Below are 12,978 nucleotides of genomic sequence, written 5' to 3'. Positions count from 1 at the left end.
CCGTCAGGCCGTTTTCAAAAGTGACTCTGCAGGTCTGGAGTGGGATGTCGGTTTCTCTACCTTTGTCCTGCTCCGTTCTCGTTGTTCTTCCGAGTTGTGTGGATCTTTTTGGCTCCACACTGTCCCAGGGAGCTTCACAGACCTTTCCCTGCGGTTCCCTGCTGTTCCTCTTTGCTGCTTCTGTAGCGTTTTATCCCTATCTCGCTGAACGCTCCCTCACAGCCTTCCTCCTACGTCGGCCATCTTAAAACTCTCCCACATTCCCACTTTCATCCCATCTTTCACAACATCTTGCACTGAGGCCTTAAAAATCCTTAAAAGTTTTATGTTTATTCCACAAGGAATGGTTATGTGGTTTAGAAGCAAATCTGTTTAAGAAAGGAGATGGAAAGCAAACACATTACAATCACAACTTTGATGATGCACTTTGTGAATTATAAATCAATTTATTTGCAATGAGTCTCACAAATACTTTCTTTAGCAAGGGCGTATTATGCCTTTTTATCTCTTGGATGAAGAGGTATATCATTTAGAACACGAATGTTTATCCCTGGGTTAATTTAAAAAAGTAGAGCTGGAATTTGGATCCAGTTCCGGAAGGGAGCAACTTCTCTCAACTTCTTTCATCTTTCACAGGCACTTTCCTTAAGGCTGCTCACATCTGGGCAGGCACAGTGGCTTCACAGCTCATGTCACTTTTTTATTTTTGACACTGTTATGCCCGTGGAATGGCACAGAGGCGGTGGCTCACAGGGGTAATGGCGAGGCCCATTTTGCACTTTAAGCTCAGTGTCTCATTGCTTGGGGGCTTGAAGGTAAATTTTTGCATGAGGGAAGTGAAGAAAATGAACAGCTCAGTCTTGGCCAACTGTTCTCCAAGGCATGCCCGCTTTCCTGAAAGACAGAAACAGAAGAGTTACCTTGTCAGGTGGTGTTGGTGCCTGACAGGGATTGTTGTCCTAACCCTCACTTTAGAAAGGCTTGATCAGAGGAACAGTCTGCAAGGTATCTGAGCCTGGAGGTTTAGTAGCTTATTTGCACGTGGAAACCATCTGGGTTCAGCAGAACACAGAATGAGTAAGTTCAGGTTCACACAGTCCATGTGTCTGTGGGCTGATAGGTGAGGTACTGTAAACATAATAGGACAGTAAGTAAAAGGACAGCAGAACTGGGTGGCCTGCCTGACTTCCCGTGTGCATCTAGCCTGTAGGCTGTCATCCATCAATTAACAAACAACAAAACTATGCATGAAATTCTTCAGTCCATAAAAGGAAATTGTCTCAAATATAATCAAGTATGTATGAAACCAGGGTTCCTAAAGTTTAAGTCATCCCTTCCCCGCAGACACATTTTCCTCCCTCATCATGGGACACCACAGTGACACTGAAGGGCTTCGATAGTGGAACTGCTCCAGCCTCCCTCCCCATTCTCCCTCTGCATCTAACACTGAAACAAAGCCTCAACTCTAAAGCTCTGAGGCAGACTCTATCAGGTCCCCATCTCTCTCCCTTACCTTGAATTTCTTCTCTCCACTCTGATGACTACAAAGAAGCCAACTCCTTCCTAAAAACTGAATCACTAAATTAAGGGAATGGGGAGTGGTGCCTGCTCTAGGTGAGTCCAACAGACTGCAGATAACAAGACCAGCTTTCAGTTATTACCTCTATAGTTAGAATCCTAATGCTACACTCCATTCAGAGAAGCTTTACAGCAGCCCCAGACGTCGAGCAAACCAATGGCAACCATCTACCTTTAGTCCCCAGAAGACTGCGTCCAGATCTCCAAAATGGTCATAAAAGATGCTTATAATCCCATAGTGCAAACTAATCATTGCTAGCAGCCTGGCATTTTTTCTCACTGTGCCTGTGGGGATTCTCTTGGACACCACACTGGTCTTACTCTCTGTAGCTAATCCTACGTGTTGCCTCTGCTGCTTTGTTTTCCTCATGGAATTCAACATCTTAGGGTAACGTGTTAATGTACACATGCCTCCATTTTGCCTTCTGTCTATAACACATTGTAGAGGAAATAAAATTAAGTAATGGTTGCAAAGATATTTAGTAAATATATTTTCAAATTTTGTCATTGTTAAATTAATTTGTGCCTGTGATATATTCATATGTATATCATAGAAGATGTTATTTATATATATTATGTATGATATTATATATTATGTGCTTAAAACTTTGACCTCATCTTTATCTTTTCACCTGTCTTAATAGCATCCTTAGCAATTTGTTGGATGATACCAAATCAGCTGCGTGGAAGGAAAAGATTCTTTTGGATAGAATTCAAGTTTAACAACAAAACTGAACCCGGGAAAATGAAGAAAATTAAATGGACTGGTTTTGAAGCATTTTCTCCAATTGCCTGAATCAGGAATCAGCTGTGTGAATGAGCTGATCATGTCTTTTCGCCGAACTAACCCTGTGAAACATATGAAATAACAGGGGCCTGGTGTGGTGACTCCCTGCTTGTCGCCTGGGAAAGCAGTGAAGCATGGCCCAAAGCCTTGGTACCCTGCAATTGCGTAGGAGACCCAGAAGAGGTTCCTCACTCCTGGCTTTGGATCGGTGCAGCTCTGGCCATGGTGGTCACTTGGGAAGTGAGTCAAGGATGAAAGATCTTCCTCTCTGTCTCTCCCCCTCTCTGTATTCTGACTTCCCAATAATAAAAAAACATATCTTATAAATATGTGAAATAATCTTTCTTGTTTGTGACATGAGTACACTTGATTCCAATGAGACAGATGTATGAATTTTAAAAGTATGAAAATAAGTATTTAATTACACAGGTTTATATTGATTAAATAAAATTTGAGTTGCTTCTTGCTGCTATTAATTGGCTTACATTGACCAACAGGATGGTGGGCTTATTAGTAAAATGAGAGAATTTCCTGGGTCTTTGACTATATTCTTCCCAATATTCTAACATCCAGTTATTTTAGTTACAAAATGCATAGCGGGGTTGAGCATTGGCTCAACTGGTCAACCCTCTACCTCTGAAATCAGCATCACATAGGGGCGCTGATTCATGTCCTGGCTGCTTCACTGGTTTTTTGTTTTTATTTTTTTTAAGACTTATTAATGTATTTTCTTGGATAGTCAGATTTACAAGGAGAAGGAGAGACAGAAAGATCTTCCATGTGATCATTCATTCCCCAAGTGGCCAAAACAGCTGGAGCTGAGCCAAGATTTGGGACCATTCTCAACTGTCTCCCAGGCAAAGAGCTGGGAGCTAAAAGGAAAGTGGGTCAGCTAGGATAGGAACTGGTAGCCATATGAGATACAAAACAGGACTTCAGGCACTAGGCTACTGCATTGGGTCTAAGATACTTCTTTTGATCCACCTGCCTGCTTGTGGCTTGAGAAAGCAGCAGAGGATCACTCAAAAGCTTGGGACCCTTCAGCTGTATGGGAGACCTGGAAGCAGCTTCTGGGTCCTGGCTTTGGATCAGCCCTGCTAGTGATTGCAATGTTTTGGGGAATAAAGCAGTGGATGGAAGCTCTTTCTATCTCCCCTTCTTTCTGTAATCTCCTTTTCCAGTAAAAGTAAATAAACCTTTTTAAAAAAAGAATATAATGAGGTCTCTCTCTTTTGTAATCACCTACTGATTTGATGGAGCAAAGAAAATGAGCATGAATGAATAAAATAATAAAAATTTATACGCAATAATATCAATCTTTTTTAAGATTTACTTGTTTTTATTGGAAAGGCAGATATACAAAGAGAAGTAGAGACAAAGAGGAAGATCTTCCATCTGGTGGTTCACTACCCAAGTGGCCGCAACAGCCAGTGCTGCGCTGATCCGAAGCCAGGAGCCAGGAACTCCTTTCCGGGTCTCCTGCACAGGTGCAAAGCAAAGTCCCAAGGCTTTGGTCCGGCATCAACTGCTTTCCCAGGCCATAAGCAAGGAGCTGGATGGGAAGCAGGGCTGCCGGGAATACAACCGACACCCATATGGGATCCTGGCATGTTCAAGGTGAGGACTTTAAGAGTTACGCTATCGCGCCATGCCCAATAATATTATAAACTTATGTGGATATGCATTTGGAATTATTTCCAGCTGATTAAAATTTATAACAGAATGGGATCACCTGTCCACACCTAATTCTTAGCAGGTCTGTTTTAGAATGTTCTAGATGAGTAATGATGAGAAGCAACTATATGACAAAGATTAAGAGTGTGACAAAAAATCTAAACAGCTGCACTGACATCTTTTAACTCACTGGATGTTTCAGGTTTCTACCTCCTGTTCCATTTCACTAGCCTTCACTCTACCATGACTTCTGTGGAATCCCTGGATAAATTGCTTGTCTCCTCTGAATTTCATTCATCTCAGTCAGCAAGAGATGATGAGAGCAGGGCAACTTTAACTTCCCATTACCCTTGGATCCACATCATTTGCTCCATGACTTCAAATCCCTTCCCATCCAAAACTGCAGTCATTTCCCCTCCTTTTGAAATGGGAATTGTCTTGTTACTAGCACTGCCCAACTGCGTGCCCGTTAAACCCTGGACATTAAGTTCTCCTTTGTGGGAACTCACTGCCATTATGTGATCAAGCCAGACCATCTTTAGAGACAATGAAAGATGACAAGAAAAAGAGCCTTGATCATCTCACATCAGCCTTGAGCTATCTGACCTTTCAAACATGCAAGGGAGCCCAGCCAAGGTAACATAATGGTTTGTGAACATGACACATACGTATTGTTTTAAGTCACAGAGTTTGGCACATCTGCTTTACGGCAACATGCTAATACATATGATGTGGCATCAGTGAAATGGGGAATTAAGTTCCAATTTAGTTGCAGTGGAGAGACCACTAGATTAAAATCATAAGAAACTTGAATCTTAGGCCCTGTCCAGCCAATTCCTTGGGTTTATGATCTTGGATAAGAAACGAATCTCTCTTAATCTTAGTTTCTTTATATTAAGAAAGGAAATGCCACACTGTTGTCTCTACCACTATTAATAATTGGTTTTCTATAAGGATTAAATAGCATAATTTGCTTGTGCATGATGGATGTGATTAAGAGGTTGTATTAAAAGCTCAGGAGCAAAGTTCCAGAATCCTTCTGTATAGTTCTTTTTACACTAGAGATGACGAAGGGGAGAAACATTTTAAAGCAGGGAGACTTATTACATAATTGTGAGGAAGGGTATTCTGCAATGTGAAGGAGAAATATGAAGACATTACTTAGCCTTTAGGATCTTTCTTCATGAGAAGCCCAAGCCCATCTATTGGGAGTCCACTCATCCAAGCTGAAACAGCCTTCCTTAGGTGAAGCATTTTCTTTTTAGAATGAATGGGGCCATATTTTTCATCTATCAGCATTTCAAATACAAAAGCCAAATAATAAGAATACTTTTAATAACTGAAGTAGACAGTTGACACTGTGTTGTAACAGAAATCTCGAAACTATTGCAGAAAGGAAGATGAGTGCTAACTTTCATATCAGAGGTGATCCCTACCATGAGAGCAGATGCAGCATAGAACCAGATGAAGACAGACCCAGAGGACACAATCAGAATGAGCTGAGACACACTCATGGTAGTGGACCGCAGTCTGCAAGCATGAACTGTGGAGTAATGCAGTCAGGAGATCAAATTCTATTTCCTCCATCTCAGAGCCTTAGCAATAGCAGCTGCAAAAAGACACTTTCAAAAAATCATGTTTGCCTTAAGCTCACAGAAAGCAAACCATAATGCAATTTCCACTTGGGGAACTGTGTGGAGTTTAGTTATTTTACACTTATACAAAGAACAAACTTTAGATTTTAACAATCTGATCAGCGTTGATTCCTACCTCTGCCACATGGTTTATTGCTTTAGTTTCCATATTTTTAAAACCTCCAGTTTCTTTTGAAAAGATATTTTAAAGTCAGAGAGAGTGACAGAGACACAAAGAGAGAAAAGGACTTTTCCCCACTCGTTCACTCCCCCAGATGCACACAATATCCAGGACTGGTTCAGACGGAAGCTGGGAACAAGGAACTCCATCTGGTCTTTCACATGGGTGACAGGAGGTGAAAGAGTTGAGCCATTGTGTGCTACCTTCTGGCACATGAACAGGTAGCTGAGCTGGAAATGGAGTAGATGGCTCTCAGTCCCAAGGCACTCAAGTATGGGTGCAGAGATTCCAAGTGACAGCCTAACGCACTGAGCCACAAAGCTTTCCCAGCTTCCTTATCTCTGAGCTGGTGCCAGTAATTCAAATTCTGTCGGGTCATTAAAAAAGGAAATAGAAGACCTTGAAAAATGGAGAATGAAACCATGTTCCTGGATTGGCAGGATCAGCATTATCAAAATGACCGTATGACCAAAAGCAATATGCAGATTCAAACAATCCCAATCAAAATCCCAACAACATTCTTCTCACAAATAGTAATGGTGATACAAAAGTTCATCTGGGATCACAAAAGACCATAAATAGCTAAAGTTATACTGAATTTAGAAATCAAAGTGGAGGAACCACAATTCCAGACCTCAAGACATACTTTGGAGCAGTGGTTATCAAAACAGTCTGGTATCGGTACAGAAACAGAGAAGAAGACCAGTGGAACAGAATAGAAACTCCAGGATGGAGCCCATACATGTATATTCAACTAAGCTTCGGTAAGAACACTGAAAACAATCCAGGCAAAAATTCTAGACTATTCAACAAAAACTGTTGGGAGAGCTGGATAGCACCTTGCAGAATTATGAAGCAAGACCCACACCTATCACATTATACAAAAATTAGCTCTAAATCTACATCCAGAAACCATCAAACTATTAAAGGAAAACATAGGAAGCCACACTCCAAGATATAGGAACAGGGAAAGATTTTTCAGAAAAGACACCAAGGGCCCGGTACAGTGGCTTAAGTCCTTATCTTGAAACCACCAGGATCCCATATGGCACTGGTTCTAATCCCGGCTGCTCCACTTTCCATCCAGCTCCCTGCCTGGAGGCTGGGAAAGCAGCTGAAGACAGCCCAAAGCCTTGTGACCCTGCACCTATGTAGGAGACTTGGAGGAAATTCCTGGCTCCTGGCTTTGGATCAGCACAGCACAGGCTGTTACAATCACTTGGGGAGTGAATCATTGGACAGAAGATCTTGCTCTCTGTCTATTCTCCTCTCTGTATATCTGACTTTGCAATAAAAATAAATAAATCTTTAAAAAAAGAAAAGACAGCAAAAGCAAAGGCAATCAAAACCAAAACAAACAAATGAGACTACAGCAAACTAAAAAGCTTCTGAATTGCAAAGGAAGCAATTAAAGTGAAGAAGCAACCAACAGAATGGGAGAAAATTTGTGCATACTACACAAGTGAAAAGGGACTAATATCCAGAATTTGCCAAGAGTTTCAGAAACCCAGATACAGAAAAAAAACAAAAAACAAACAAACGAACAAATAAACAAACAAACAAAAACCCAACCTTGTGACAAACTGGGCAAAGGAAATGAACAGACATTTTTCAAAAGAATAGATTCAAATGGGTAACAAACATATGGAAAGATGCTCAGGCTCCCTAGCCATCAGAGAGATACAAATGAAAACCACATTGAGATACCATCTAACTCCAGTGAGACTGGCCTACATTCAGAATTCAACTAACAACACCTGCTGGCGTGGATGAGGGAGAAAGGCACCCTCCTTCACCACTGGTGGGGATGTAGGCTAGTGCAACCACTGTGCAATCAGTATGGAGAGTGCTTGGAAAATTGCAAATAAACCTGCCATATGACCCAGCTACCTAATAAAAGTGAAATCTACATGTGAGAAGAGGATCTATAATCCTATAATTGCAGCAGCAAAATCCACAATAGCAAAGACATGGAACAATCCAGATGTGCATCCAAAGAAGAGTGGTTAAAGAAACTGTGGTACATCTACTCCAAGGAATATTATTCAGCTATTAAGAAGAATGAAATTATATTATTTACAAATAGGTGGTCCCAACTAGAGACCATTATGCTCAGTGAAATGAATCAATCACAAAAAAACAAATACCATATTTTCTCTCTTATATAAGGAAGCCAGCATGGAAAGTGCAACTTCAATAATCTGATCCATACTGTTTTTTGTTTGCTTGCTTGCTTGGCTGTATCCCATATGTTTTGATGTTTTTAATTTTAGTTTTGTTTATTCCACATAATCTCCTTTCTCTTGTTGAATTCATCACTGGCTCATGGATTACACAGTGGCATCATTTTTCCTAAGAGTCTTTTGTGTTTTCTTTTTGTCACTCATGTGTTGGTTACTCAGTGGCGCATTTTTTCATGGTACTGTAATTTGTTGTTTTTGTTGTTGTTGTGGCACTTATACCAGTTGTTGACCTTGTTGCATGACTTCTCAATTACAGAAATGTATAGTGATGGAGTATTGGGTTCTATCATATCCAGATGTGGGGGTATAATGGAACATGCATCCCTGGTATCAGATGAAAAATGGATTCTGGATGAAGCTGTTGTACATGTGTCCAGTGGGATTATGGACTATCTGACATTGTATCAACAATGTCGGGGTACACTTAAATAAGAGACTGATAGAATTATGATTCCTTATGAAGGACTACACCATTGTAGTAAAATGGAAAAAAATCTGTCTGGGGTAGGAGTTTGAGGGGAATCCAAGTGTATATAAAATTGTACCACATAATTCAAACTTCAAAATAAAAATATAATAAAAAAATGTTGTCAGGTTAGAACATATACTTCATGAGCAAAGTGTTGTTTTCTATTTCTTTCATTGTCAAATCTTCAGGGATAAATGCTTAAAACACAATAGATACTCCATAAATATTTATGAATTAAGGATCTGGAAAGGTATTGATATAATTCAATGCTTACAATATGCTAAGAATTTTAAAAATGAGTTTGTGGCATTATGAACTAAAAATACTCTTGGTAGCCAATAGCTTAAAAGCAGGTCCAGAAATTGTCACTACATCATCTTTTCCACTTTTGAAGCAATACAACTTATAAATGTGCCAACTATATTTTTAACAGGTAACTAATTTATTAAAGGATAAAAAGACCTCTAAAGAGAGAACTTACATGTAAGACCCAGTCTAATGAAGGTGGTGGTGTTTATAGAATTACTGCCTGACGGCCATATTGGTACTCAGGCTCACCCTCCTGCTGACAGCTTTTTGTCATCGTTAATGTGCATCAGCTGTATTCCTGTGAAAGTTAGCATCCTTAAGAATAACTTGAGATAATTAAACACTCTGTAAAGATGCCAGGTGCCTCCAACTTGATTGTGTGCAAAAGGCAGGTATAAGTCTCTGTCCCCAGTGTTCTGGAGCTCAGAGAGAGACTGAAATTTCCATTAGAAGTAAGGGAGGGTTTAGGAAATAAGAGCAGACCAGAGCAATGCCCAGCCTGAGTAGTCCTGCCTTTGTAACAGACAGCAAGATGGTGTCATGCGGGTGGGGCTGTCGGGAGACATTCCAATTAGGGCAAAGGAACAGGGAGAGGAGGAAAAACAGAGAGAGGTGTTCTGCACTCTCACACTGTTACTCATTATAACTCACCTATTGAGAAAGGCAGAAAGGATTCCCTCTTCTTAAATTGTCCATTCTCCAGAAAATGCTCTGGATTGAAGGTGTCAGGAGTGGCCCATTCTTTTGGATCCTTGTGCAGTGCAGTCAAATTGGTCAGGATCAGAGTCCCCTGGAGAAGGCAACCCAGATTCAGGTGAGGCTACAAGCCATGCAATGGGGATGGTGATCCCTGGTCTCCCGCACCAAAGCCTTGCCAGAGCCTGATCACCTGTTCCTTCCCAAACACATCACCCTGAGCCTACTGCCTCAGGCTTCTCCCCTTTGTATAGGAGAGAATGAGGGACTGCAATTGCAGGCTTGAGGTTTTCCCAGAAGAATGTGGATAATCTTGATGGTATCAAGGTCATTTCTACAAGGAGAGGTCAGTGTAGGACTTGGGAGGTGACATGAATTCAAGACAGCTGTGCCACTAGACCAGCTGTGTTAACATTAGACCATGATCAACCCAACTGCTCAATGAAGTGATGACTATGGCAACGCTAATCAATGTCTCGGCCATTCTCTTCCTTGCACAGATTAGTGCATGGTGCTTATTCCCACAGTGAGTAAAAAGACCAGGTAGCCTAGTATAAGCAATTCTTGTCCATCTAACTATCGAGTGAGAAATTGAGAAGTTACCCAGAGTGAGCTTTCCCTCCTTTGCCTTCAGGTAGCCAATAAATGGGTCTGATTGATGGCACTTTAAATTTTGATCTTATCACATCCACATCTACCACTATCACATCAAGTACCTAAACTCCTGTAATCGCTGGTTCTCTATGCCGCAATCCTGTCATACTCTTAATGTGCTCCAACCCTGAAAACAGAATGGATTTTGAACACTACATAATCATAACATGTTCCCATTCACTTCAAGTTTATAGTCTGTAAATTCCCATTGCTCTTAGAATAAACACATGTTTCTCCCTTTCTGGTCAAATTCCTTCTCTGTATGTACTACCACAATATAGGCTTACTTCCAGCTTCTCTTTTTTTAAAATTTAAAATTTTTATTAATAAAGAGTACAGATTTCATCTATTTCATAGATAAAATTATAAGAAGATAATCATACTTCCCTCCAGTTTCTAATTGCATGTTCCCACTTATTGCAAAGCCCTTTAAATGCCCTTAAAAATTATTTGATTTGAAAGATGAGAGAGACACAGCAAAGAGGGAGAGAAACGGGAAAGAGGAAGGGAGGGAAAGAAGGACAGAAATAGGTAACAGGAAGGAAGGGGGAGAGAGAGAGACCTTTAATCTACTGGTTTAATCCCCAAATCCTATAACAGCTAGCTCAAGCCAGGAACCAGAAACTGTCTCCCAGCAGTGGCAAGGCCTCAATACTTGAGTCATCTGCTGCCTCCCAGGGTGCACATTACCATGGAATCTGATTGGAGTTGTTGGGCTAACCAGGTTCTCTAACATGCGATCTGAGATCCCAAGTGGGAGCTTAACTACTATACTAAATGCCTACCTAATACCACCTCTTTTAAACACTGATCATCTTGTCAACATCACTTTATCACTGAGCTAACTAACCCAGCTGCAGCATCTGCCTGTAGCTTCCTGCTAATGCAGACCCAGGGAGGCATCAGATGATGACTCCACTAACAGGGTTCCTTCCAGTTGCAAATTCCTGAGTTCCTGACTTTGAATTTCAACCCCTGATCCTTGAGTGTTGCATGGATTTGGGAATTAAACTATTTGGGAGATTTCTGTCCGTCTCTCTCTCTCTCTCTCTCTCCCTCATACTTTTTTAATGAACCATTAAAACTGAGAACTTAATTTATTCATCTATAAAATGGAAGCTCTGAGGATTATATAACATGCACAGAGTCACCCAGAGAGAGGGGATACAGCTAGATATGAATCTATCCACATCAGGTCTATCTGAGCTCAGTCATGGCTCCTAGCCTCTGAAACATATAGTTAACTAGATTTATCACTTATCAGAAGGGTTATTAAGAATGACACCAAAGTAAGAGGTAATAAAAGTCTGTTAAACTCAGCTGAGTCACTGCAGTTACATTACTTGTTATAAAAATACAAACAGAAGCTTAGAACTCAGAGTTTGGCATCCACCCAGAAGACTGTCCGTTAGAAAGGCACCAGTCAATGCAGCACCTGCTTCTCCTGGCTCTGGAGGGACAGGATTCAGAGTGTCCAGTGGGAAAGTTCTTTTGGTTTTATCTCTTGAGATTGTCCCTAGGTAAGACATATTGTGAGGGACTTAGATAAAATTCTATAGGTCCACAGGGGCTGGCCAAGCTAAGTCACACATAAGGAAAGGAACTGCAACTGTGCAGTGTGGGGAGAGCACCACGTGGGGCAGGAAAGCTGCCCTTTAGAGTGGATGGATAAGGTGGAGTAAGGGAGGATTCTGCGAAGACTGAAAATTTAACATGAGAGAAGTGAGAAAATCTGGGGGGGGGACACACTTCTAAAGTTAAAATAAAACAATTCCTGTAGCAGGAGGCTGTTTCAGCAAAAACTATCAGAATGAATCAGATTCTAGATTTCAGTTTTGGCCACTTATAATTTGAGATGTTTTATTTAAACTTAACTTCTTTGCCCTTGATTTCCTGATATATGTAATAGGAAGAACACAGAACTCATGATATTTTTATGTGTTATTACGGAGTCTTCAACACACAACGTTGCTTATTGAGTGTTTGCTCTTTACTCCCTTTCTAATGGTAAATGTTTCACACACTTGGATTAGTTTCCTTTTGAAATATTAAATTCCTCATCATGGAGATCTAAGAATAAGCTATTGCAGCATATCAGAGAAAACATATGATATATACATATATATATTTATGTATATATATATTTGTGACTGATTTATTTCATTGAGCATAATGCTCTGTAGTTGGGACCATCTGATTGCAAAGTTGTAATTTCATTTTTTTTTTACTTCTTTTTATTATTATCATTTTATGATGCAATTCCATAGGCCATTGCGTTTCCCTTATCCCCTCCTCAGTTCCCTATCCCATCAACGAGTTCCCCACTATAAATAATATAGTTTTTCATACACAGTCATATGTCTAATATCGTAGGCATAGACAATGGCAGAAAATCCAGCATCATGTTGTTGAGGTATAGGAAACAGTTTCATTGGAAGTCCAGCTTTGTCTGGAAGTAGAGATATATACTGTGATGTATCATCACATCTGTCTCCATTACATAGTTACTATACATCCCGTTAAATCAAATGCCACAAAAAAATTAACAACAGGAAGGAAAAAAAGAAATTAACAAAACTATGAAGTAAATAACATGCTACTAAACGACTAATGTGCAGCTGAAGAAATGAAAAAGAAAATCAAGAACCTTCTTGAAGAAAATGATGGTACTGTATGATCTATGAATCACGGAAAAATCTAATGAAAAAAAGTGTTTCGAAGAGATGAAACTACCAAAAAAAAATCAAAATAAA

The 12,978-nt window shown here is 40.3% G+C and overlaps 1 protein-coding gene across 4 annotated transcripts in view; it reads right to left on the bottom strand.

Annotated features, from left to right (window-relative positions):
• Positions 1-324: 324 nt before the first annotated feature.
• Positions 325-12,978, bottom strand: part of LOC121155241 (cytochrome P450 2J1-like) — a 34,351-nt gene continuing 21,697 nt past the window's right edge. For 2 of the 4 annotated variants that reach the window (XM_040978462.1, XM_040978461.1), the window contains 2 exons: positions 9,527-9,665; positions 325-894 (listed from right to left, as the gene is read on the bottom strand). In XM_040978462.1, coding sequence (XP_040834396.1) covers positions 716-894; positions 9,527-9,665 — 318 coding nt within the window. In that variant the 3' untranslated portion in view covers positions 325-715. The remainder of the gene's footprint in view (positions 895-9,526; positions 9,666-12,978) is intronic. The other 2 variants (XM_040978464.1, XM_040978463.1) reach the window with 1 other exon arrangement.

The sequence above is a fragment of the Ochotona curzoniae genome, unplaced genomic scaffold (assembly GCF_017591425.1).
Source record: "Ochotona curzoniae isolate NIBS_2020 unplaced genomic scaffold, NIBS_Ocur_1.0 contig_291, whole genome shotgun sequence".
NCBI classification, from domain to species: domain Eukaryota; kingdom Metazoa; phylum Chordata; class Mammalia; order Lagomorpha; family Ochotonidae; genus Ochotona; species Ochotona curzoniae.
Note: the sequence above shows the minus strand (reverse complement) of the source record. Positions and strands in the feature narration are given on the sequence as shown.